The following is a 26,177-nucleotide window of genomic DNA, read 5'->3' on the forward strand; positions in this document are numbered from 1 at the left end:
TTGTTTCCGTCGGGGCGGGATGACCAGCGGGCGATTCAGAATCCGTTGGGCCAATTTCAACGAGAGGTCCGCTTGCTTGATCTTCGCTCGCAGCGGAAGTAGCAGCTTCACCGGGTTCTGGGGATTGCACCTCGTCCTTGACAGTCTCAAGTTCTGCGCCTTGTTTCGTCGGCAAAATTCCCTGCGTTGTTGTCAACGCGGGGCTATCAGAGTTACCCGTGGCTATTGGTTCACGTTTGGCGACGGCTTCGCTGGTACTGTTGTAGTCTGCGTCGACGGGGTCAGCAGCACCAGATAATGCTTCGAGCGGCCGATCTTGAGGTTGAGTGTCATCACTGTGCTTGACCGAGGGCTGTTCTGCACCACCAATATCTGTCGCTGCCATAGGCGATGGTGATTCAGTTGGCCCAGATCGAGACTCAGCTTCCCCGCTTTGGTTAGCTGGCGGATGTGCAACTTCTACTGCTTCGTCGACATTTGGAGTAATTTCACCAGCCTTCGACCCGACTGGCTCAGTTTCCGGCGACAACGTTTCCGAAGTGCCCTCTTCATTAGCAGTAATTACCTCGGCAGCATCGGCAGTGGCGTCGCCGAACGGTGGTGGGATTTTTACGACTGCATCCGCGCCGGCTTCGCCTTCATTGTTGTTTACCTCAGCGCTGGCCATCCATTCCTCGTTTCGCGCCGCAGTCTGCTGCTTGACGGCGAGGACGCAGAAATCGCCACCAACACCAAGGATAGCGAGCTTCACTCCAAAACCCGAAATACTCGCAGTCGTTTCGCAAAAGCCTAGGATCCGAATCAATGTGATAGTAAATGTATCGTTCAGTTAGCTAAAAAAAATACTTTGCACTAGTGTGACAGACACTCAACGCCCCTCGAAATGGCTGAGGCCATACCTCTTACTCTCTGTTCACTGTCTGCATTCTTCCACTCTGAAAGTCGAAATAGCTGTGTCACCACTGCCCGTTTCTCCTTGATACTCGTCGCTTGATATTCATGATCGGATCCTTCCAGCCTTCGTCACTCCATCGGAGGCTCCGGGAACGGCTCGTTCGTGAGCAGGTAACGCCAGATCAACCAGCCAAAGCATTCCACGTGGAGCGTCACGCGATGACCGTTGCCGAACATGATCACCATCGACCCCGCCAGGGGCGGCGTCGACTTGGTGGTCCACGAAATAAAGTAGAGGTTGGAGGTCGGCGAGAAGGGCTGGATGTCGAACTCCGAGAAGCGGTCACCCGGTGGTAGGCGGAATAACCACGCCCAGAACGAACGGATCTTGCCCTTGTTACGCATGCGCAGCGAAGTGCGCCAAAAGTCCTTGATACTCTCAATGCCGTAGTAGCAGCGCGACGGCATCGACACTGCCAGCACAGAGTTCAGGTCCCAAATTGAGTCCGCGTCCAGGACGAAGTCCTTGGGCAGACTCTGCGTGAAAATTTCTTTGATCTTGAGTAAGATATCCATCTGAATGCCGCGCGTCAACGACGAGCGCTGCTCCTCGTCCAGCTCCGTGTTTTTCACGAGCATCTCGGAAAGTGCCTGGTTCTCTGCAGCCAGCGACTCAGCCTTGTGCTGCAGATACTCCAGCTTCAGTGCTTGACGCTGTCGGCACTTTTTCACCGCCGCACGGTTGCGCTCACGCTTCTGCTCGGACGAGTAGTTCATACTCTTGCGTCCGCAGCGGCGTTTGGGCTGCGAGTCCGAGTCCTTTCCTTCGGAAGGTGACGCAACGGCAGCAGCATCCCCGTCCGATTTCTTGGCCCTACCCTTGGTGGGTTTCGCCGTTGCTCCAGGTGCTTCAGTCGGGATCACGGCTCCAGCAGGCGGTGTCGTCGTCTCATCAGGTCGAGGCCGCTTGGCCTTCTGCAGGCGTTCGACGGGCAGACTCGGTCGCGGTCGGCTTAGGTGGGCACTGCTGCTCGCTGGCAGGGCACTTACAGCACCCGAGGCGCTGCTGCCTCTTCCGTTGGGCGAAAGGTTCGCGTAGTCGTTGTTCTGGGCGATGCTGGATCCCGTGGGGGTGGGCACCAGCTCCTCGTACACCGCGCGACTCTCAGGTCCGCGGCGGTCGCGCGGCAGGTCTGCATCATGGAATGGGCGTCTGCCTGCCATCACCACGTCATTGTCAGTGATGCGGTCAGCGGACTGCGGTCTCCTCGGCATCTGCTGGTGGATGCGCTGGCGCTGCTGAGGCGGCAGCTGCGCGTACTCGCGTCGGCGGGACATCTGCGCCGCCGAGGTGGGCGGCGTGTCCACGTCGTCCGGATACATGTCCAGCATGGCCGGCTCCAGAGGCAGCTCGTCCATCCTGGAGCCAACAAACCCGGGGCTGTGGGCCGCCGCCGCGTTGAAGCGTCGGCTCTGCGCGGCTCTCGACGCGTGGGGCTCCCTCAGGCCGCCGCCGCCGCCCGCGTGCAGCCCGAAGGCCTCGAGCGGCGCCGACGTGGACGTGGACGCGCCGTGGGGCTGCGTGCTGCGCGGGATGCGGCGCGGCGGGTCGAACGGCAGGTCGTCCACGGGCTCGCGGCCGCGCGCGTCCCGCGCGTAGAGCGCGTGCTCCGGGTGGCTCGAGGCGCGGCGGTACATCTGCGCGGGGTCTCCGAACTCGCGCTGCATGGCGCGCTGGTACTGGCGCTGCTGGTGGTAGCGCTGCAGCTGGGCCTGGCTGTGGCGCGGCGGCTCCGGGTCGTAGCCCAGCTGGAAGGCGCGCGCGCGCGCGGCCTCGTAGTCGTCGGCCGCGTCCTGCAGCACGTCCAGCTCGAGCGGCGCGTCGGCGGCGGGGAAGGCGCGCGAGCCGCGCATGGCGCCGGCCTTGGGCGTGCGCGCGCGGAAGGCGGGCGCGTCCTCGTGCGCGGGCGACGGCGACCCGTCGAACGGCCAGTCGCTCAAGCCCAGCGGTGTCTGCGTCTCCAGCGCTGCGCCAACATCCAATACAACGTTAATTAACCACAACCCGTTAACTATTTGTTTTTTTTGTATGTGTTTTTTTTTCTTACGTGGCGGCCAGCGGCGTGGCGCCTGCGCGGCCTGGGGCGGCGGCTCTCGGCCGGCCATGAGGGGGCGGCGGCTCTGGCCGGCGCGGCGCGGCACGGGCTGCAGCGTCTTGACCAGGTCGCTGGCGGACAGGAAGGCGTCGCCCGCGTCCTCGTCCGCGTCGGCGTCCGCGTCCGCGCCCGCGTCCCAGCGCGGCAGGTGGCGGCTTGGGGCGTGCGGGGCGGCGCGCGACGCGGCGCGGAAGCGGCCGGGCGAGTGCATGGGGCGGAGGCGCTTGAGGAGCTGCACGGGGATCCGGCCGGCCGAAGGGGGAATGGCGCGGCGTCGAGTGGTTACAAACTATTTCCTGCCGCTTTTTGCTTACGGATTACTCAGCCCCGAGAGGAGGCGGTTGTTCTTGCAGCCATGCGGTTTGGCAGGGGGGATGCGCGGAATAGCGGGAAACCTGCGAGAATGAGTGGATGGTTTTATGGAATTTCATACGACGCACGAGTGAGACGGGATTGTCAGGATTTATATGTCTGCGAGCGAGGAAGGATATCAGCTCGGCTGGGGGAGCGCGTTCCGGGAAAGTATGCGTTTCCGCGGGGAAGGCCAGTTATAGAGGCGGCGAGGTAAAGACACGAGCGTAAGCATCGCTGAAACGGGTGAGAGTGGAGGTGGAGCCTGAGGGCTCCACGCCGCTTGCTGCTGCGAAGGGCGGTTGGCATTATTAGTAGAGCTCACTGCGGCGGGGCAAAGCGCTTCTTGGTCACAGGCGCTCTACTCTGCTCTGCCGCTGTCTTCACGGCACACACGGATTGTCGCGGGACACGAGACGATCCATCGTGAAATCGCGTATTTCGCTTACAGCTGCAGGCAGTCCCAGCAGAATGGGGACAAGCCACACCCCGAGTCCATTCCTTGTGGGCAGTGCCCGGGCGCATCCCCTTCCGCAGGCCGGGTGCGAGTCAACGGCTGGGACAGTACTACGTAGCAGGTTTGCTTTGGTCAGGTACGGTGAGCCTGGTGAGTCAAAAATGCGGGGCTTCATGCTATTGCATGGTTCGACTCTTATGCGACTGAATCGGCGCGAGGGAGTCGATGGTGGCGGACTGTCAAGGGATTGGTTGCCGCTGTTCCTGCGTCTCGCGCGGAACCCAGCTTTTGTCGTACTCCGGCGTATTCTTCCTATTTCGAGGGCAAAAGGTTGACTGTGCTCGACTGGGCGCTTGCTTGCTGCGCTCTGTGTGTATATAACGAGAGGGCTGGCGCAAGCGTGCAGTCGAAACCGCCCTCCCACTCATTTACACGGCGTAAATTACGCTGTGCCAGCCTGCGGGCTGAACTCAAATTATAGTCCGAGTGCCACTTCGAAGTGGGCGAAGAGGTCCGTGAAAACTATTGCGTGAATAAAAAGTCAGAGAGATTACAAGTCAAGGAATTGCCGACTGTGGTCCACATAAACACCGACTCCAAGGTTGCAGGCGACTCATGCTAATAACTGGAAGCACGTCGACAGCTTCGCCAAGGACTTGAGCACGGCTCAGCTTATTAGAGGCTGAGCCATGGTCGTGAAAGAGCAATGGGAGGCTTCGTGTTGCGACGTCGTTCTGACGGGCTTTGCTGTTGTGTTTTTAACATGTTGGAGAAAACATTACACTGAAATCGTTTTTCCCAGATTTGTTCGCAAACAGGCCCATATATTCGGACAGGATGAAAGCGATTGCCTCGTAGAGGGAGAACGGGCAGTACCGCAACATCGCCTCTCTTCATGGTCTGCGTTTGCTGGTAGATCTCATGTTATCACGACAGACCCAGAGGAACATGTCATAGTTTGGTAGTAGATTTCATCCCATCACGATAGACACAGGGTAACGTGTCATAGTACGTAGTATTTAGTAAGTAGTTATGTGCCAGCAGCTTGCTGCACTAGCATTACAGTCCTCTTCGTGCCTACATACATGTCAGATTTAATCGCTTCAAAACCCCTCTCGTGCGAAAAGGCTTGCCTTATAGCTTGCCCTGTAGCCTTTCAGCTACGAACGACTCAAAACTACGTATGGAATACGTACATAATACGTATGGTTCCGTGGCGAACTACGAGCTACGTGTCGCTGCACCGGAAGTGCACTACGGTATCCATGGTTCTCGCTGGTTCGGCATTCGGTCTCATATTTGAGTGACGCTGCGAGCCAGGAGTGCAAGATCGTAATGTCTCCTTGCATAGTATTTTAAAAGGCATACTGAGCCTGGCTCAGTACTCTGGGGCAGTCCATTTTGTTGTGCCTGGAAATAGGCGGGCAGAGCTCACGTCCACACGTGTGCCTGGAAATAGCGGCATGTCTTATCCGCCCACACTACAGCATCATTCCCCAGATCAATGCTCGGATCAAAGCTCGAGGACGACGCCGACGATAAAATAAGTACCTGGCACACATAGCTCGACAGCACGTCTGAGCCTCAGAAACCTAGAGTTCTTGAAGCAGTTTTTGTCTGCGTTGCAGTATTGCGGTCATGGCCTCCAGCATCCCGAAGCCGCGGGCGTCTCTGACGGCTGCGCAAGGTTCGCCGCCCGTGATGCGAGTTCCACTGGGTAGTCGCGTCGTCCTCTCTCGAAGACGCAATGGTACTGTGAGGTACGTCGGAAAACTCGCCAACGAATCGGGCGAGTGGTACGGCGTGGCTTTGGACGAGCCCAAAGGCGACACCGACGGCACCCGGGGAAAAGAGCGATACTTCCACTGTCCAACAAACCACGGCGTCTTCGTGCGACGCAAGGAGATTTACTGCGTCAAAGAGCCCGGCAACATTCTCAAAGGCCCACCGTCCCCAATCACAGACGATAGTAGCAGTTGCAGCAGCAGCGCCTCCACGGATCAACTCGGAGACTTGACGACTGGAATGGGCGTAGTCCATTCCACAAACTCCGATATACCGGCGTCACCGTTGATGAAAACCTTCAAAGGCTTCCGTAAACAGCTCGACTTCATTTCTCTACGAACAGTGGGGCCGGGAAGAAGCAGAGAGGCGAGCCCCGTGACCTCGCCAGCATCGAGTACGCCATCGTCTCCTTCAGCGAAATCGGGTTTGAAGCCGCCATCGCCGTTCCGACGCTTTTCATCGTTCACTCATGAATTGCCGAGCCCCGGAAGTCCTACAAGTAAGCTTGCTCCTAGCGATACACGGAGACAGTCAGCTATCCCATTGTCGCCCAAACCATCCGCCGTCCGACGGATCAGCAGCTTTAGGGAGCCAGGCTCGCACCCAATCGACGACTCCATTCGGCCGGTTGGAAGTGCGTCTCCGGTATCACCAACTCGCTTCAGTAGCTTCCAGCAGCCAGCGAGCACGAGTTACTCGAGAAATGAGGACGCATCTGTCGGAGCGGCAAATGAAGATGATAAGTCACCGTCACTAGCGGCAGTGCCAGCCGAGTTGTCACCTCTCGTCGACGGATCAATTAACGTCTGGCCCGCAGCCAGTGGAACCGAAGCCGTGGTTGATTCGATGCTGGCTACTCCAACGGTGGCAGTAGATAAGCAGGACGATGATCTTCACGATATCAAGGGTAGCACGTCGCTTTCCTCCAGACCAGCTGATACCCTCACTGCAGCAACGATCGAAGACAGCACAGTAGAAGACAACATCAGTGTTGAGGCAGACGCAATTTCCTCATCGTATCAAACGGACATTGCCTCTGTGGAGAACAGCACAGCTGAAGAAATGTGTTTCACTAAAGCATTGAACAAACAATCCAACGTACCTCTGGAGCAGCCGGACGCCAACTCCGAAGCTGTCTGCCCCAGCGAAAGTCAAAACTGCGAAGCATCGTCAACATCCAGACTCGCCTCGGTAGGACGCACCAGCGCGTTTCACGTTCCGCCGATCGATATAAGCGCGATTCCAAGGCTCGGTGATTTCAATGCGGCAAAGCGTTCACCTGCAGCATCTCCACGAGATTCAACTTCGGGCTGCGCTCGCTGCTCCCATCACAGCAGTCCTACCGACGCCAAACTCGACGGATCTCAAATGACCTCGACCGAAAGGACCCGCTCCTTTCGTTTAGGGCGTTCCAGCAGCTTCCGAGTTCCTGGTAGTCCGGAGGTGTCACCTCGGCGCTCTCCAACATCGTCCTCCGAAAACTCGCCATCACGACGGTCCAAAAGCTTGTCGCTGTTATCCTTCGACCACGTAGACACATTCGACGACGACAGCGAAGACGGCCAAGGCTCGCCTGTAGGCAGCATCGCACCTAGTCCTCGAGACGATATTAGTGAGGCTTCGGCAGCATCTGCACCGGAGTCGCGCGTCAAAGGCTTGTCGCTACAGAGGAGCCCGCGCTGTCGAGAGGAACTCACTGCAATTGAGTCGCTCTCTCCGGACAAGAAGTTGGTCGAGGCCGACAACGGGTCTGGGGACCGGCCGCTGTTTTTCCGACGGACAAACGTAGGTCGTTCCCCGATGGAGCGGCGCTCAAGCTACAGCTCCTTCTCAACGTCGTCGTCTTCATCGCCACCAAAGTCGCCGACGTCGAATAGTGCCACCAACGCAGCGTCGCGCTCATCTCGTGTTGCAGAATTGGAGCGGGAGATCGCTGCGATGCGTTCGAGCCACGAAAACATCGTCGCCGTGCTGCGTGCTACGAACAAGCAGCACGCAGCCAATGTGCTGGAACTACGAGCGCAGGTAGCAGCTCTCACTGAGGGCAACCTCTGGCTGGAGCGACAGCTCACCGCCAAAGGGGAACTTGTCCGGGAACTCCGCGAGATGGAGAAGCAGCAGCAGCGCGACACGGTCAGCGTGAGTGAAGTCGAGAAGATCCTCGAGATCAAGGACGGGCAGATCCAGACACTCGAGCGTGAAATTGCCCAACTCCGGCAGCGGTTGGCGCGCCTCGAATCGGACAAGGACAGCCAGCTCTACCAGCAGTTCCGGCACTACGAGGCGCGTCGTGAACGCGACGAGAAGCGTGTCAACGAGCTTCGGAAGGAAGTTTTGGCCATGGTGCGTCCTTGTGTAGACTGTGACAGGGCCTCGAGTGATCCGTCGCGACTAACCCATGAAATGCTCTGTGCCTCGCAGTGCAACGAGCGACTCGAACTGCAGTCCGAAGTACGCGACCTCAAGGAGATGTCGCTCCGGTTCTTTTGAATAGACCTTCAGATTTAAAGCTCGAAAGCTGTTGTCCAGAACTTGACTCCGTCACACAGGATCAACACACGAATGCTTGGTCCACGCGGTTGTTCGTTGCAGAATTGACTTCAACTTATAAAAACCACACGTAGATCTATCGGACGAGCAGCAAAGCGATCAATGTTGTTGAAGTGCTCGCGCCTGCGGCTGCGAGCTGCTTTCCACTCTCCAGTGACGAGGCATCCGCTCTGGCTGCTCTGACCGTCGATAGATAACTGACCTAACTACATGCGACCGCGGCCGCGATACTGTTCGGCTGAGCTCAAGCACTCACGCGCGCATGGGGAACGCGCGCGGTGCTGATAGCAGCGCCGCTTACGCCTTCAGGTCCTTGGCGCGGACCTTCTTCTGGTTCTTCTTCCGCTTCTCCTTGCGGCGCTGGTTGCGCGCCTTCTTCTGCGACTCCGAGAGCCTCTGCTTGTCGGCTACGAGAGACACGTCGTCCACACCGTCGGGCGACTCGAAGCCATCGCTCGAGGTCGACGTCGTCGAGAGCGGGGCCTTCGAGATGGACTTCCGGCTCTTGCTGCGCTTCTTCTTCTTGGGCTTCTGCTCCGCCGCCTCCGTCAGCTGCTTGGCCGCAGTCGTGAGCGTCACCACCGAGGCCTTCTTCTCCGTCATCTCCACCTTGAACGAGTGCGAGTCGTCCGCCTTGCTCGTGATCGTCACCGTCTTGCCCACCACCGTCTTGTTCGCCGTCGGCTGGCTCGTCACATTCGTCTCCACAACCGTCGAACCGCCAGACGTCGTGGTCGTGGTCGTAGTCGTCGTAGTCGTCGCCGGCTTGGCCTCCTCCACCTTCGTCTCCTCCACCTTAATCTCTTCCTTCTTCTCAACCTTAACTTCCTCCTTCTCAACCTTCTCCTCGACCTTCTTCTCCTCGACCTTCACCTCCTCGACCTTCACCTCCTCCTTCTTCTCCTCCCCAGCCTTCACCTCCTCAACCTTGGCCTCCACCTTCACCTCCTCGACCTTCTTCTCCTCGACCTTCACCTCCTCGACCTTCTTCTCCTCGACCTTCACCTCCTCAACCTTGGCCTCGACCTTCACCTCCTTCTTCTCCTCCCCAACCTTCACCACCTCAACCTTAGCCGCCTCCACCTTCACCTCCTCCTTCTTGTCATCTTCCTTCTTCGCCTCAACCTTCTTCTCCTCAACCTTCACTTCCGCCTTCTTCTCCTCGACCTTCACCTCCTCCTTCTTCTCCACCTTGTCCACCTTAGTCTCCTCCACCTTGACCTCCTTCTTCTCGGCCGCGGGGGCCTGGGCCTCCTTCTTGGCATCCATGGCGTTGTCCTTGATGGCGGACGCCACGGCGGCGCCGAACGCAGCGTTCACGAGGGCCTTCTTGCCGTCCTGGGCCTTGTCCGAGAGCTTGGCCTTCTCCTTCGTGGCCTCGGCCTTGGGCTGGGGCTCCTCCGCGGGCTCCTGGTTGGCGCTCTCGGCGTCCTTCTTCTGCTTGAGCTTCTCCTGCTGCTTCTTGGCCGCCTTGAAGCGCTTGTCCACCTCCAGGTACTCGCGCAGCAGCTTGGTCACGGCCTCGGGGCGCTTCTTCTGCTGGTAGAACTTGATCGCGGCCTGCAGGAAGCCGTCCAGGCGCACCTGGCGCTCCTCGGGCTTGGGCGTGAAGAAGAAGCCGCCCTTGGGCGGGAAGTCGAACTTGAAGCCGCGCTCGGCCGAGCGCAGCTTGTCGTACAAGGCCAGGAAGCGGCTGTAGCGGATGCCCAGCGTCCAGCTCGCGCCCTCGAGCGTCACCTGCGTGGTGTACGCGTGGAAGGACGTGAAGTCGAAGCCCGTCACGCGCGCGGAGAGCGTGGCCAGAGAGGTCGCCATGGCGTCGGGTGTGCTGCTGCAGATGCACTCGCTAGACGTGCGCGTCAGGCCGAAGAATCTCGAATGGCCAGCCAGCGGGTGGCTTAGCCCAGGTGTCCGAGACCGTGCGCGGGGCACGCCTTCCCTCCGCCGGTGCGCAGAAAGTAGCCGGTGTTGGATTTGCTGTCGTCGTGATGTGTCAAGCAGCGCTCGGGTCTCGCTCGGCATGGGGCGCTGCGATTGAAGCCAGGTCTTTGCAGCCCCGAGCCTCGCGTGGCCAAATTCTGCGCGCGCGGCACCATCTTCGCCCGACGAGAGAGCGCGGCGGTGGCGGCGATCGGAGCTCGCCCTGCGCTCCGCCGGCGCTTCGACTTGCCGGCCGGCGCGTCACCAAGCTGTGCGCAGGCCGGGCAGCGCTTTTACCTGGCGATCGATCGCATTGGCATCCTCCAGCAGCCAGTGCTGGAAGGTCGCAATGCAATGATGCACCAGTTGAATGGGGCTGGACCGAGTGGGTAGGTGACTTTTTCTTATCCTCGTTGGCTTGGCTTTGGAGGCCTCTCCACGCTGTGAGCATGGGCGTCGCCGGCGTCTTCTTCGTCGCAGCGAAGGAAGCGCTCGATCCATCTTGGCTCGCTGGTGCAAGTATTACATGTAGTACATGTAGAAGCGATCTGCCACATTGAAGACGCCGCCTAGGGTTCTGCGATTCCGGCCGCTGGGCATTACTCCGCGATGATGCCCGTGGCGTGGCGCGCTGCCACGTATCCGGTCCGCCCCATGGTCATCGTGCATCAATCTCCGCTCCTGGCCCCAAGTTCTGGAGCACCTGGGTGCAACAGGTGCCGCCCCAGGTAGTGACGGCGCAGGCAGCTCCATTGTCGACTTGGACGCTGGCGGGGACACCGGCATCGGGCGATCGTGACAAGCGGCAGCTTCTGTGAGCGTTCTGCCCGCGCCCAGAAATCGGCCTCAGAATGAGACAGACCCGCAGACACCGACGCGGCGACGCCCGGCCGCCAGTGCTTGGGGTGTCGAAAGCTTCGGCGAACGCTGGCGCGCACGCACGACAGACCACAATGTGCTGCACTGCGGATACACAGTGCCGAGAAATGGCTACGAGATCGGCTTGCGTCGCCGCAACGCTGGACGCGTATTTGCGATCCTGGGCGGCGAGGGCGACTTGGCTGCGACGATCTTCGCTGACCTTGTGGACGGCGGCGGCCTGCTTGCTCACGGAGGTGGAGGCCAGCTCGGGTGAGATTTCGGGGCAGGGCCACAGCAAGCAAGGGTGTCTCCACTTCCGGCGACATGATACGGCGGGCGGGTGGCTGCACACTTGTCCTCATGACGGACTTACTTACATTATAATGTTATATGTTACTACTGCTGCGCGCTGGTGGCCGTTTTACACGATGATGCCGTCGCTCACGCGCTGCGGCAAGGAGTACCGGGACGTGCCGACGTCGCAGTTGAACCCCTGGAAGAAGACCGGGTGGCGGTACCGCTGCAGGCGCAGGTTCAGTTCCTGTTCGGCGCGCAGCAGCTCGGCCTCGGCCGCCGCCTCCGCTTCGGCCTTCGCGCGGGCCTCAGCTGCAGCAGCGCGGGCCTGTGCTTCGGCTGCTTCGGCCTCCGCCTCCGCCTTGGCCTTGGCTTCAGCTTCAGCTTCAGCTCGTACGGCGGCTTCCTGCTCTTCCTGCTCCTTCTTGGCGAGGGCCTCCTGCTCCTCCTTCTCCTTCTCGGCGGCGGACGGGCCGAACGTGCCCATGCGGCGGAACCAGCTCACCACGGAGTTTTCAGACTCGGATTCCGTCTTGGTTGGTTCAGGGCCGGCATCCTCTTCTTCCTCCTCCTCCGACGACGACGGTGAAGACTCGTCATCCTGGACAGGCTCCGCCGGCGCTGGTGCCTCAACCTCCGTTTCTAACGCCGAAGCCTTGGCCGACTCCTCTTCAGCGACGTCCTGCTCGGGCTCCGCAATTGGCGCATCGGCACTGGCCACCACCAACTCGACGGCCTCTTCCTGCGGGGCTGTCGAAACGTCCGTGGCCACCTCCGAAACAGCCAACGCGGTCGATGGCTCAGCGACAGTTGCTGGTTGCGAGGTGACAGCAGCGGGCTCGGCCTGTACGACCACCGGCTCCAGGGGCGTCGCAGGCTCGTCCTTCTCGACGGGAGCTGCGGGCTTCTCTTCGATCTCGACGGCAGCAGCGATCTCCAGCTGCTCCTGAGTCTCCACGGCTTGAACGGCGTCCGCAACCTTGATCTCCTCCTCCTTAGCTTCAACACGCTCTTGCTTCCCAGTAGCCTCTTCCACATTGTCACTCTCGGCCTCCTTCTCGTTGCAATCGGTCGGCAGCTCTACCTTGGGCTGCTCCACCTCGTTGGTCTTGGACTGCTGCTCCTTGGCAGCCTTGGCCTTCTCGACATTCTCCTTCATCGTTGACACCACAGCGGCCTGGATGGCTCCATTGACGAGCGTTCGGCGGCGCAGCATCGCGATGTAGCTCTTGGCCACCGTGCCGCCGGTCAGCTCCTTGTCCTGCTGGGTCGGCGACGCAAGTGCAGCCTCAGCGCCCGACTGCGACTCGGGGGAGGCGATCACCTCCTCCGGTTCAGCCTCAACCACGGCCGGCTTCTCCTCGAGCTCAGTCTCAGCCGCTGCCTCGACGGCTTCGGGCTTCTCTTCGAGCTCTGTCTCAGCCTCTGCCTCGACGGCTTCGGGCTTCTCGTCGAGCTCGTCGGCACGGTCGTCCTCCTGAGCAACAGGAGCCTCCGGGTCGGATTTGCCTTCCCGGGCCACTTCAACTTCCATCACTTCAACTTGGCTGTCCTCTTCTACAACTTCAGTTTTGTCCGAATGGTCCTTCTCGTGGACCTCCTCCTGCTGCTCGTGGTCGTCACTCTCGTGGCCGCTCTCCAGGAAGTCGTCGGCCGCGTCGTCGTGGCCGGGCATGGGCGTGTCCAGCAGCAGCTCCTCGGCCACGGAGCTGCCCTCGCTGGCGGTGCGCTCGTCGTCGTCCTTGAGGTCGAGGTGCTCGGGGATGTGCAGCAGCTCGCCCAGCAGCGCCTCCATGCGCTTCGGGTGGCCGCGCATGTCAAAGTAGGCGAGCGTGCTCAGCAGGAAGTCGTCCAACTGCTCCTGCCGCTCCTCGGGCGGCGGCGAGAAGAACAGTCCGCCCTTGGGCGGGAAGTCCACGTTGAAGTGCTTCTCGAGCGCCGTGAGCCGCGTGTAGAACTGGTAGAAGGTGTTGTAGCGGATGGCCAGCGTCCACACGCGCCCGTCCGCCTCCACCTCCGTCGTGTACGCGTGGAACGTGGTGTAGTCGAAGCCCGTGACGCGCGCGTCGATCTCCCGCATGGTGCTCGAGCTGCTTGGGTGCGAATCCGGACTCCCGTAGCGCCACTTGACCGAATCAGCGCAGATCAAAAAGTGAGGCCATGCACGAGGGGTTTTGTCGCCTGGAACGGCATGCGAAGGCTTCTTGGGATGGCCGCGCCCACATGGCAGCCAAGCTTCGCTGAACAGAATGAGCATTGTCCCCGCCGACATGTTGAAGTTGGAAAAACGATCTTAGCCCGCAGAAACGGGCGCTACCAAAAGGTGTGCATATAAGGCGACATGCACAGTTTTTCAAAGGTGAAGAAGCTGCATCGTATATCGGTCCAGCTTCGAGCAGGTATGATGTCGCAGGCAACTACTTCGCTCTGTGTGCTGTGGAGACGCTGTCAAAAATGCAGGCATCGCTGGCGGCTGCTACGGTCGAAATGCCAAACCCAGACTTGTGGTGCAAATTTAGTTTAAAATAATAGTAAAATAATATCACAAGCAGGAAACTAGCCATGAGCGCCGTGAATCACATTCCTCGGATGTCTATCGATGGCGAGTATATCAATGGCTAACGTTTCCGGCGTTGGACGTGCATTTGCGTCCCTCGTGCATATTCATATTTCAGCCAAGTAGGTCCAACTCCAGTCACATGAACACATATTTTTTTCCAGCTAACAGCGAACCGCTTCGTTAGTCGCATGCAGAGTGGTCGCTGCGTGAATGAAGACGAGAGAGGAAGTGCATTTTTGACGAGGCAGCTTCTGAGAAACATACCTCTTGCAGGCGGACCAAAGAGGCAAGAGGGAACCAGTTGTTGAAGCAGTGCGATTAGAGACCACGGGATTTCTCACGGTCATCATATCTGCGCCGCCAGGTCGGGCTACAGCCGCCGGAATGCCTGTGTGTTCAGGCAGATGTTGCCTTCGCCGACCCAGGCTGCCGATACAGTAACTTCACGTGGCCGCCGCGTAATGGAGCACCTCCTGTCACTGTGGCGATCCTGGCGCTGTTATTTTTTAGTTGGAGGGTGGCTAAAATGTCGCTGCGCCAAATCGATTTGCCAAATTTGCACGCGCCAGGAGCCAAAAATCGGTCGGCTAACTCGGCGCGCCGCGCTCGACAAAGCGGGACTTGAAAGTCGTCCATAGAGCGGCGGCCGACAAGACTGCTGGATCGAAGCCTACACCCCGGAGGCGCTGTTATGCGTACAGGTCGCTTTGAGGTGCTGAGCATCCATTTCATAACATATAGCTGTTAACTCTAAAATTTAATTTTGTACAAAGACAAACGACAGCGACAGAGGGCGTGAGCGGGATTATGATCTCACAGAAATCGGGTAAAACAGTCCGCGGAGGAATGGCGCGCATGTCAGGAGATAGAAGACCAGTACCTCGAAGCTGATAGCTTCCTTTTTTCTTTTCTAAGCATATGGCTACCTCTTATGCTTTGCCATTGTTCAATGCGACTAAGCCTTTCAAAGTCGGTGGGTTGGCCAAGCGCTTCCGGCAGGCTTCGCGGGACGTTGCCGTACTCTTCACGCAGGCGGGGGCGAAATTTGGTCTGCTCATTTGGGCCCAGCTCTGTCGGCGAGCGGATTGCGACTGTGATGGCTGATGGGGACGCCCCGCGGCGCGCCGTTCCACTCGAGCTGCGAGGCCGCAACTCGGTCCGCTCTTCGAGGCTCGAAGTTTGCTGGCAGATTTTTCATCCCACGAGGCAAATCCGATCGCGCGCTGCTGGCAACCAGCTGGCAGCGACAGACATGCTGTCTCACATCCGCATGTTCACACGTTGAAGTGATCTGTCTGAGATCGCCGCGTTGAAATCCAGATTAGATCATGCGGTTACTGGCGTCACCTACGTTTGGGAGCCATGGGACTGAACTAAACTGGACAAATAGTATTTAGTTTGATAATGTCGCCTTATCTGCGCGCGAGCACCATGGGCAGCAGCAGCGCTACACAGAGCACCACCAGGTTCGTCTTCTTCATGCAGCGGCGCCGCACGAACGCGAGCAGCGACTTGGGCAGGTACGCCGCGAGCCAGGACGAGACGCTGCCGCTGACGGTCAGCTCCTCCTTCAGCTCAGTCTCCGGGTTCGGCGCGGCGGCGACCGTGTCGTCTGTCAGATTCTTATTGGCGGTCTGCGGCTCTGGTGCTACGGGTTCCTCGTTCTGAGCAATAGGCTCTTCTCCCTGAGCAATGGGCTCGATGGCAGGCTGCTGCTTGGACAGCACCACCTCTGGCCCCTCCAGCAGGGGTTCGGCAACAGCCTCTGCTGCTGCCTCTTCGGCAATAGACTCCGCTTCCTCGGCCCTTGCAACTTTTTCAGGGACCGAGGGTTCTGCTTCCTCTGCTGCTGCTTCCTCTTCAACAGCAGCAGGCTCCTCCTCCTTCACCACCTCCGCTTCCTCCACAGACGCGGGTGTCTCCTTGGGTGTCTCGGCATCCTCGTGGGCAGTAGCAGGCTCCACCTCCTCCACTGGCCGAGCCTCCTCTGCTACTGGACTGGCGGGGTGCACCGGCTCAGGAGCCGCAACAGCGGCCTCCTCCTTCTCAGTGACAGCAGCAGCAGCTTCCGGCTCCTCATTCTGGTCAGGATCTTGTTCAGCCGGTGCAGCAGGAGCCGCTGGCGCTTGTACTTGTGCCTTGTCTTCTTCCTCCTGCTGCTCCTGCTCCTTGTCGAGGCGGAAGCTGTCGGTGCTGCTGGGCGGCTCGTGCATGGGCTCGTCCAGCACGCTCTCGGTGCTGGTGGACGCGTCGTCGTCCTCGTGCTCGGGCGCGCGCAGGTGGCGCGGCACCTTGAGCAGGTCGCACAGCAGCGCTTCGATCTCGGCGGGCTGGCCGCGCGCGGCGAAGTGGGCCAGCACGTGCTGCAGGAAGGCCTCGAGCTGCTCCTGGCGCTCCTCGGGCTTGGGCGAGAAGAAGAGCGAGCCCTTGGGCGGGAAGGCGGCGTGGAAGGCCGCGTCCGCCAGCAGCAGCTGGTCGTAGAACTCGTGGAACTTGCTGTAGCGCAGCCCCAGCCGCCAGCGGTGGCCGTCCACGTTCACCTCCGTCGTGTACGCGTGGAAGGACGAGTGGTAGAAGCCCGTCACGTGCGCCGAGATGGCCTTCATGGCTCTCTGTCTGGCTGGCCTGGGCGACTGCGACGGACGTGCGCACAACGGCGCAAAAGGGAAAGTGACGGACGCGTCACTGGGCTCCGCGTCAGGCTGGGGCGGCAATTTTTTGCTGCGGCGCCATATCTGGACCTTTTCTCGGCAAATCAGCCCCATCGAGCGCCCGGATTCCGGTCAGATCGGGGCCGCCTGTGCGACACCTTGAAGGCGGAGGCTGGCGGCAACGCGTTGCTCATGCGGAGGGCGAGGGGCGGCGGGTGGCGGGGCTTGGCGCTGGGGGAAGGAGGCTGAGGGAGGAGGAGGTTAATGGGCGTGTAACGGGCACTTTGCTGCTTGGGGTCAGATACTTTTTGCGATTGTTTGGGATTTTTTTGGGATTCACCATATGTGACAGTGCCGAGTCACTGCTCCGAATAGTGGACCCGATCTTGAACGGACGTTGAAGCGGTGGTCAACGAGGCAGGCTGCTTGGTCGTCACGCCTGTCTGGTCCAGGTGCGTCTACCTGGCCTCGACGACTTGTTAGAAACTGATGTCGTAGTCTATGCTTGGGTACAACACTCATTAGAGAAGTACTGCACAAAAAATAGCGAAACCGTGGCGAGCTCACCATAGTGCACCAGCGGCATATGCAGGATGAAAATGGTCTACACGAACAAGTGACCTTGCAGAAGGCGCCACTGCGTCTCCAGCACGAACGCGAGTTGGTAGAGGGGGGGGATTCCGAATTGCTTCTTGAGCAGGACAAGCAGGCCGGCGAACCCGGCGAACTCGACCGCCCCGAATAACAGGATATTGATGACATCCTGCCTCAACTTGTCGGGGGTCGATGCTGCTGTTTGTGGGTAATACGACGCCACTGGAAGGTGGAAAAGAACCGAAAGATAGACTGCATAGAGCAGTGGGAGAATACACTTAATGTATTCGGTCATGAGTAGGTATTCCGAGTGAAAGAGGGCCTGAAGTGCATCCCACACAGCCTGTTCCAAGGTACTTTGAGACGAATTGGTACGTGACAAATCGATCCAAGCAGCAGGCATCAGCGTTGTGGTGCGATAGCGTTCGAAGTCTTGCTCAGATTGAAATATTTGAACTGGTTTTGGTTTAACTGTGGCTGTTCGTTGGGAAGGCAGTGTAGGCAGCGAGGTGTTATCAAGTATGTTCTGGCTGACTGTTCGAAATGTGTTCATGAAAGATGAGCTTTCATCTGAGAGCGGTAAAGAAACGCAGCAAATACTCGAATGCGGCTTGCGCCAGGCTTTTCGAAAACACTCCGCACCATTCCTGGTAAATCCTCGACGTAGGTCGTTTCACTTGATCGCCGCTGTCCTCGGGTCGATTTAACAGCCTTGGCTTGTTTAAAAATATCACGAAGAGCTACGGCAATGTGGAAGCTGTCCAAGGCAATAATGCATACAGTTGTGGCGATCGATTTCGACATCTGCATGCAAATTGCTATGTAAAAAACATTGAAAACATCCTCAGAGAAAACTACCGCCGGGCCGACGAATTCATGATGCCCTTCCGCAGCAATTGCAATGATAACCTTGGTGATCTTCTTGAAAAGTGGCAACACGACGACAAAAACGGTTTGCTGGATCCCTGAGAGGTGATAAAATGTTGCGGTGAAAACTGGGTACGCCATTGGCACAGCTCCCTTAGCAAACAAAATTACTGCTTGAGCTTTAAGCTGCTGGCGAAGGACTGGTGACTCGACAAGTAGTTATATCAATAGATTACATTAATTAGTCATTGCTCTCTGTTCTGCATTGGCACGTAGGTGAAGGAAGAGTGACTTCGACACGACTCATTTGGAGCCTCCTCCTTCGGTTCGCGTAAGCTGTTATCAGTGTCTCCGCTGGGGCTGAGTACAAACAAGTCACTGCTCGCAGATGCCAACATGGGAACACTGCGTGTCATTGCGCGTCCTACTGGCAGCACATGTGTATCTTCCTTCGCCAATTCGCGACGGGTGCGTTGTGCGTCTCGATGCGCTCTCCAGATCGAGCTCAGCGCCACGATCAGTATCATAAACTCCATGACCACGAGGATCACCGGTGCGAGAAGGTCGATTCCTTTGCGTTCAACATACTTGGCCGAGTTACGCACGAGAAAGGTGACGGCTACGAGGTAGCCGAGTCGTTCAGCGAGATACGTAGCCCCAGTGATGTCGACAGCATCCACGTAGGCGATCATGGCGTGCAGGGTGCATACGACCAGCAGGAAGTAGACGACGATAAAATTCTTGCTCACCTCAGTCGTCGATATGACGAGGTGAACGATGCCAAGTGGCACCAGGAAGTCGTTGAAGCGGTCCCAAAACACCTGCAACGCGATGCTTGCTTTCTCGTTTCTGGATCCTTTTATTGCATCAGCGCCTGGAAGCCCAACGGCTGATCGTCCGAGTCCATGCAAAGCCCGACCAAAGCTGTCAACAGCTCGCGCTGCTGCTATGGCGCAGATGAGATCCGCCACTAGCGCATTTACGCCTCTTTTGAATGTGTACAGATTGGCTCGGACAAGTACAACGGCGAAAACGTAGATGGACGCGGGTAGCAGCGCTAGTTTTGCGGCTACGACACCTACAGCAAAGTAGTTGGGGCCGACAGCAATGCTTCGTTGCGCTGCCCACGCGATATCTCCCGTGCGTTTTGACGAGTACAGCACAAACCATCGAGCAAGCAGCGATATCCCCAGCACTGTCGAAAACCCGACCGCGAGCTTCACCGCAGTTTCGTCCACTTCATCCATAAGTCGACCTTCGGCGGTAGCATTCGCATTCGGTCTCAGCAGGTTCGGTAAAACCTGCATCTCTGCAGCGTCCGTGGTCTCGTAAAAGTTGAGCACTACCAACACCGAATACGCACAATCAAGGAAAGCATAAATCCATTCCTTGCGTGGAACACCGTGGAGTATTGCCTTCTTCCAGACCCCGAGGCGTCTGAGTTCCAGGCACTGTTTGACAACGCTTTCTGACCGGTTTGGCTGCATGCGGTGCGGATCATGTGGCACCTCTCGACATTCGCCTGGAGTTACAGCGTCAATCGCGGCATCTCCTTCGTGGTTCTCGCTGCGTTGCTCGGCAGGGCTGGGGAAGAGGTCGCTGTTAGGGGTGTTACTACTAGCATTAGTTGGAGTCAACGTGAGTCGTCGAGCTCTCGCTACACGTCTCCGTTCACGATGCGCGTGGCGACCTTCGTACAACCGGAGCCCAGTGAGTACAACATCTGCAACCAAAAAGACGACGGCACCTGCGATATCGTCGTTCAAGCTCAGAGAAACCTCCACAACGTTCATACCCATGACAATCGTCATCACCGTGACATATCGATGCAGCTGGTACGACAGACGCTCGGGCGTGGAGCCTCTTTGGCAACATGTCCAGCTCGCCCACACCATGGAGGGCACTTCACACATGAGAAGCAGCATTTCGCTTTGGTTCAGGAAGGACGACACCATGCCACAATCTTTCCAGCGGTCGAAAAACGTGAGAATGAGTTGTTTGGCAGTCACCTTCCCGTGTGCTTCCTGTACGTCCCAGTCGTAAACTCTCTCTCCGCGTGCTCGACTTGTCAACCACGTCTGCGCGATGGCGATGGCGTCTACGAGTTCACACATGACCAGAATGAGTGCACTGCTCAATGCGCTCGTCTGCTGCTTCCACTCCAAGCCGACTGAGCTGTTGAGAGTCATCGTCACGTACAGCAGGAAGATATCGGCGTCGGGTAGTGAACTTCATCGGACAGGTGCAGTCGAGCATGGCACTGCGCAGACTCCACTGAATGAGTCTCGTCCCCCAGACGATGAAGAGGCTCAGAGATACAATGACCATGAGCACTTGCGGGACGTGATTCATCACCACCGGTAGCGACAACGGTGCGTCTCCGCCGTCGAAATCTACAGCTTGAAAGCAGTTAATGGCGGCTCCAGCTATCGATACTTGCTCGAAGCACAGCACGAGGAACTCGAACACGCCCAGCTCCGACGGCACGATGCCGCTCTGCTGCTCATATAGCCACCGATAGGACTTGGCGGCGCGTTGCAGCATCCTCGCAAAAAATACCGACTCGGCTAACAAGTTTTGATTGCAATGAACGGCACAGGACTTGAACAATCACCTAGGACGTGTTGCTGTCTCGAGTTGAGTCGGAATCATAGCACTGCGAGGGAGAGCTGCGAGCTGTGCGGTGATTATCGATCGTTCAAGGGAGAAGCACCATGCGTAATCGAAAATCGCATGATCCACGCATAAGCGAAAGTTGTATGATCGCACGCGGTGGTCATCCATTGGAATCCGAAATGCATCGTGTATTAGCCGCGAACACGTCCTTCACAGGTCATATCATGGATGCTAGCTAACTACTGTACTATCTATTATTACACGAATCGATGTGTTGTTGTTCATCGGTCTTGTTTCCAAAGCCATGAAAATTTACATGCTCTGGCGTCGCAGTAGCAACAAGCACGAAGCCGGTACCAGCACCTGCTCATTCTTTCCAAGGCATTGGCCGCGATGTACTTCTCATGTCTAGTCTTAAAGCCTTTAGCAACGGGATTTCGCCTTCGCGAGTAATCTCGGCTCGGATGGCATCGTCGGAGGCTAGCTCATGTACACTACATGATGTGCCGCGCTCACGTTGTGAGTTTACCAATCCCAGACGTAAGAGCTCGACAAAAAGTGCGATTCCTTCTCTCTTAGCGATCTCTGAGTGAAGCCTCTTCTTAGCATGGTGTGCCAGATTCTCAAGCACGGACAACGCCACCACTTTTTGCTGCTGTGATTCGGTTCGCACGAGTACAATATGTCGATCAACATCGATGTAGGCAAATGGAGAGCAGTGGGCGTACACTGCAGGCTTCGAGAGGATCGAAGCTGCCAACACTTTGAAGTGGTCCGCTCCGGTTTCCAAAAGTTGAAGAAATCGGACAGTCCCGCTCTCGCGCTCAATCTCCGCGCAGCACTCGGCGTTGACCGCAGGATCACCAAGTGCAAACATTTGCCGACTGTCAGTTCTGTCGCGTACAAGTGCGACAAGAGATGCAATACCGCCTTCACGAGCGGTTTCTGCAGAACCATTTTCGTGCGCAAGACATTCAACCGCCTTGTTGGTCGTTGAGGCACGTTCGAACGTTGTTTAATGCTACCCATTGTATACTATCCAACCGTGGCCACCTACTTCGACATGAATGGCGCGCAGGGATCCCTTTCTCAGAACGCAATAGAAGAGCTCGACGAACACGAAATCAGCGGGAACTTCGCAATTTCGCCGCAACGACCTACGTGACCAATTTCGACCTGTTGGTGTGCTCAAACCTAAAATCGCTGGGAGAAGGGCAAACGAAAACCGTGGTCAATGCAGTGCTTTCACAGATTCACGCTCTGACTAAAAAAACATGGATATTCACCGCCAGTGACCCCAAAAGAGCTTGCAACGAGCACGGTGGTGGAACTCGCAGCTCCAATTAAAGATCAACACGACCTACTTCTTCAATATAGGATACTATGGAGAGAAAGGTATTAATGAGATTGGTCAGGAGTTCAAGAGTCTCAGCAGAGAGTACGCCAGTAACAAGACGCTTCGTACGGCGATTGGCAGTTTTGATCATCGTCTTGCCACCTTTCACGCAATGTGGTGGCTCGCCGAAGCTTTCTTCAGGTTCCCGATACTAGCAAGTTTCTGTGTGGGTATCGCCACTGTCTTCCCAAAACCGCCACGGTTGAGTCAGACTTCTCACTTGTTGGGTGTGAGAAAACGAATTGGAGGACTTCACTAACTGACCTAGCGCTTGAAGGCATCCTGCATTGCAAGCAGTGGCAGCGTGTAACTACTCTAAGTTCGTAGGTGACCTGCAATAGCTCGGTAAACTTTGAATCCCATATTTCCCATATTTTGCTCCACTGAAGATATGGGAAACCTGACCATTCACGTATTGGTAGCGGGCTGGCGATGACTTTCGTGCCAAATCCGAGGCCTACGCGGTGCAAACTGACGAATGGGCCACGAGAATGTACTTTCGGGGCATATGGAATTTCATGCAGTGGCAGCAGAGGTCGGAAAAAAATAGTGCAATACAATAAATAATCCGTTTTTTAAATATAAAGTTTTATTACTGGCCTACACTGACCTCAATACAATATAAAATTGACCCAATTATTGGCAATAAATTTGTAAAAAGTGCCCCCACTGGCAAATACCGAAAGTCTAGCCAATAAACTTCCAGTCTATAGACCATGGTCACTTGAGTGCAGTATCACCGCTGGCGCAACACTGTGTGCGCCCTGGTTGCCGGGCTATAGAGGCTGCTACGTATTGCTTCTTCGAGTGACCCCGTCCTGGTGTTGTGACAGAACCATGAGCTCAAGATTTTCGATGCTCCCTGGGGTGGAAGCTGCTGATCTTCCCGTACGACCGCGGTGTCCATGACGAATGGCGCCATTTTGGTGAGATCCTTCTATGGCGCATCTACACAGCCATGCGCCTCCGGAACGATATTTATTTCCGCGTGTGCGTGCGATCAGCCCATACATTCCCCGTTTGAGCTGCTCATTTGACACCACTACCAGCACCTCTATCGCCGATCAACCGACTTTAATCTTAATAGTGACGGGATCAGGACAGTTTTGCGCCTGGGGTTCCCTGAACCTGTTGATGGCGCCGTTCAACTACCACCTAGCACCATTAGATTGAGCCTACTCTCTTGAAAATTGCGATCTCAACTCCTATATCCCTCTGTAAAGTGATATAAGTTGTACCATTTCTGTACCAATACAATATAAATTGCGGCAATTTTTATTATTGTTTAGCTTAAAATTGCAGTTTTTATTAGTGGCAGCCAGTGGATCCAATTCAATATCATACTGTATTGGCGGACCTCTGAGTGGCAGTAACCAAGCTGGAAGCGTTTTCAGCGGTAGCTTTGGATGTTCGAACGACCGTTAGCGACAGTGCTTAGGAGCGCGAGCATTTCCTCATTCTGCCGATCGGCACGTTGCTGGGTCTGGAACTGGAGATTCATCATGGTTTCCCGTCGAGCTCGTGCATCTGCAAGTTCGTTCAGAATCTCCACGTCGTACTTGAGCAGCGTTTCTTGTTGCACACGTTGGCCCTCTTCCCACTTTTTCTTCCAGTCCATTAGCGTGTCCATTGCAGCGAGGTTGAGAAGTTTAAAGAGACCCTCGTGGATCAGACGAAGCTCGTCCATCGTCGCGCTGTGCTTGACAACGCGAAACATCAGCTTTTGACCCCGGTAGGTTCCAAATATCGCAGCGATTTCCCAACGACTGCGACAAATTTGCTGAGCTCCTCGTTTGGAGGGCGTTGTCCATTTTCTCTACCTCAGTGAAAATGATCAGCAGTCGTTGGTGAGCTCGCTCGCAGGACTCCTGGCCCTCCTTGATCTCGGCGTACACGTTGAAAATCGTAACGAGAGCTTCCACGACAGCACCGTATTCGGAAACGATGAATCTAGTAACCCACTCATGATGGTAGAAAGACGTCACGTCGGAATGGTGGGTATGGTACGGGATGGAGACTGGAAAATTGTAGGTTACTATTTGTAGTTCGTGTACTACGTAGTTCAGACCTCCCATCAGCGAAGTTGTTTTGTAAAACATGCCAACGGTTTACATGTATACATTCTTCATTTCTTAAAAACAAAATCCGACAAGAGGGACGCTGGGTGCATACCCTACGTCCTACTTAGTGTAGTTACCAACGGCTAACCAGCGCTTGAACTGATCAATACCGTATTCCTTACTGTATGACTAAATCTCATTACTGACAGTTTTCAGAAACATTTAGGTATCCAATCGACACGAGCTATTTTTATCTGTAGTTGGCCAATAACATTAGCGAAGATCAACTCACAATCCGATTTATTGCGGTACCTAGATCTTCAAAGCTCAATGATTATCATCACTGCCAGATCTCATAAGCACAGCCAGGAGAGCGAAGGCTCATTCGTCATTCGTGTGCAATCCACGGTGATATCGTCGGTGTCCATGATGACGTCTTTGGTTAATAAAAATCATGGGTAACTTATACCTACGCGAAAAGCCTCCCTATGTCCTTGACTTTCTACGTAGAGTTTCATGCACACTGGATTAATGTATTTCAATACTAACTATTAAAATAGTTACTGCGTGAAATCACACATGGTTTGGGAGCGAGCTCCAGGGCGCAGAGTTTGTCTACACTCGACGTAAAAATACATGCACGATAAGTAAGAACGAACGTCACGCTCCACGAATTCATATTGGCGCCACCTCCATGAGTTTGCTGCACTTCTCTCAGTCCAAAGGACGACTCGCGCTAAATTCTTCGATACCAGCAGTGGGGCTTCGCAGACCCATTTATTGAAGGATCGGGCAATTTCACGCACACTGTAGTTTGCGGTCTGCAGCAGACTCTGCTGACGCCGTAATACAGTAGGGTACATGCACCTTACCGGGTAATTACAGCGGACACTGTCAGTGGTCGAGCGCATTCCCACGCCGAGGTTACCTGGAACTCCGTGGCTTTTGAGCAGAGACATATATAAAACTAAAGTACTTCGTACGCTATGCACAGTCTACTACGTGTAGTATTAGCGAAGAGACCTACTAATTTAACTACGGCATCAGCGCTCAAGCTCACGTGGATTTTGTTGGCATTGCCGACACTATTAATACTTGAGTCAGCACTTTTCGACGGACGATGTGCAGATCGGTCAGATGGTGGAGCCGAAGAGAAGTGACGTTCGAAACTTGAGTGAGGCGATCGTCAGACCGAAATTCACCATCCCTATTAAATAGGGATGGTGAATTTTGAAGGTCACCATTAGGAGAGGGCCATTCTGTGGAGCAACCAACTTGGATGCTGTTGTCGGGTACATGCACACGCCTTCAAGGTATTTTGCCTAATAAGCCGTTTAATCAACTAAATGATCCCAACGCAAATCTAGCTTGTGATTGTGAAATTTCAGGCTCCCTGCCTCCTGCCAGAATTCACCAACTTAGTTCCTGTTGATTCCTACGTTGTCAACGTACGCTGTGAAAGTATCATACACACGGGTTTTCGTTGAAGATCTCGGGACTTATAAAGTTTATAGTCTTCAAAGTTACCCACCTGATGATGAATCGAGTGCGCTCGATTGATTGCAGGACTGTTACTCGGTTTTGCGAATATTGTAGCAACTCACAACCCCCCCCCCCCAGAATAAAAAGAAGCGGCATGAAATTGCCTCAGGTTCGCCGCACACTATAGCAACGAACAGTATTGCTGTCTTGTCTACTTTTGTAGCAGAAGCCCCCTCCGCGAAGGTTCAGGATGGACACCAGCGAGGATTTTGACAGTGGACAGTTGAATCGGGTTAAATGATAGAGCGAAATGGGCACCAGCAAACGCCGGTCGACTTGTCCTTGGGATACATCCTTAGTGCTAAACAGTCCGAGACTATTTTCGCGCTTGCTGGTGAGCATTCGTAGTAGCAAATGCGCCACATTCAATAACTACAACCAATCATTAGATTATATTTGTACGAACTTATCTATTATACCTGGATGGATCCCTCACTTTCCCTATTTGAACTCCGGTTTTCATCCCTCATTTGGTTTACAGTAGCTGGTATGCTGATCGTACACTTCCGAATGTCATCCCTAGTTGGTGTAGATGCGGAGTCGGCGTTACCAATTGGTGGGGAAGGGGAAAACAACCGCGAGTTGCAGCCTCACGAGCCGACGAACAGGATTAATTGCATGAC

General features: G+C 56.1%; 8 protein-coding genes across 8 annotated transcripts; 2 read left to right on the forward strand and 6 right to left on the reverse strand.

The window, feature by feature from the left end:
- Positions 1-1,023: 1,023 nt before the first annotated feature.
- IUM83_17715 (bzip transcription factor) lies at positions 1,024-3,261 on the reverse strand (the record flags this gene model as incomplete). The annotated part of the gene is made up of 2 exons (XM_067942682.1): positions 1,024-2,921; positions 3,003-3,261. 2 exons carry the CDS (start codon positions 3,259-3,261, stop codon positions 1,024-1,026), a joined length of 2,157 nt encoding a protein of 718 aa, XP_067780877.1.
- Positions 3,262-7,443: 4,182 nt separating this feature from the next.
- On the forward strand, positions 7,444-8,133 carry IUM83_17716 (membrane glycoprotein; the record flags this gene model as incomplete). The annotated part of the gene is made up of 2 exons (XM_067942683.1): positions 7,444-7,986; positions 8,065-8,133. The coding sequence occupies 2 exons, from the start codon at positions 7,444-7,446 to the stop codon at positions 8,131-8,133; spliced, it is 612 nt and encodes a 203-aa protein (XP_067780882.1).
- Positions 8,134-8,490: 357 nt separating this feature from the next.
- On the reverse strand, positions 8,491-10,008 carry IUM83_17717 (Phox homologous domain; the record flags this gene model as incomplete). Its single annotated transcript, XM_067942684.1, has 1 exon — positions 8,491-10,008. One exon carries the CDS (start codon positions 10,006-10,008, stop codon positions 8,491-8,493), a length of 1,518 nt encoding a protein of 505 aa, XP_067780875.1.
- Positions 10,009-11,395: 1,387 nt separating this feature from the next.
- IUM83_17718 (Phox homologous domain) lies at positions 11,396-13,348 on the reverse strand (the record flags this gene model as incomplete). The annotated part of the gene is made up of 1 exon (XM_067942685.1): positions 11,396-13,348. The coding sequence occupies one exon, from the start codon at positions 13,346-13,348 to the stop codon at positions 11,396-11,398; it is 1,953 nt and encodes a 650-aa protein (XP_067780880.1).
- A 1,892-nt stretch (positions 13,349-15,240) lies between these two features.
- IUM83_17719 (Filamentous hemagglutinin) lies at positions 15,241-16,434 on the reverse strand (the record flags this gene model as incomplete). Its single annotated transcript, XM_067942686.1, has 1 exon — positions 15,241-16,434. One exon carries the CDS (start codon positions 16,432-16,434, stop codon positions 15,241-15,243), a length of 1,194 nt encoding a protein of 397 aa, XP_067780881.1.
- A 982-nt stretch (positions 16,435-17,416) lies between these two features.
- IUM83_17720 (uncharacterized protein) lies at positions 17,417-17,846 on the forward strand (the record flags this gene model as incomplete). The annotated part of the gene is made up of 3 exons (XM_067942687.1): positions 17,417-17,444; positions 17,566-17,736; positions 17,812-17,846. 3 exons carry the CDS (start codon positions 17,417-17,419, stop codon positions 17,844-17,846), a joined length of 234 nt encoding a protein of 77 aa, XP_067780920.1.
- Positions 17,847-18,185: 339 nt separating this feature from the next.
- Positions 18,186-20,484, reverse strand: IUM83_17721 (uncharacterized protein; the record flags this gene model as incomplete). The annotated part of the gene is made up of 3 exons (XM_067942688.1): positions 18,186-19,282; positions 19,688-20,110; positions 20,181-20,484. The coding sequence occupies 3 exons, from the start codon at positions 20,482-20,484 to the stop codon at positions 18,186-18,188; spliced, it is 1,824 nt and encodes a 607-aa protein (XP_067780919.1).
- Positions 20,485-23,342: 2,858 nt separating this feature from the next.
- On the reverse strand, positions 23,343-23,639 carry IUM83_17722 (uncharacterized protein; the record flags this gene model as incomplete). The annotated part of the gene is made up of 1 exon (XM_067942689.1): positions 23,343-23,639. One exon carries the CDS (start codon positions 23,637-23,639, stop codon positions 23,343-23,345), a length of 297 nt encoding a protein of 98 aa, XP_067780918.1.
- Positions 23,640-26,177: the final 2,538 nt, after the last annotated feature.

This window comes from Phytophthora cinnamomi (assembly GCF_018691715.1).
Source record: "Phytophthora cinnamomi strain GKB4 chromosome Unknown Contig123, whole genome shotgun sequence".
In the NCBI taxonomy this organism is placed as follows: Eukaryota; Oomycota; class Peronosporomycetes; order Peronosporales; family Peronosporaceae; genus Phytophthora; species Phytophthora cinnamomi.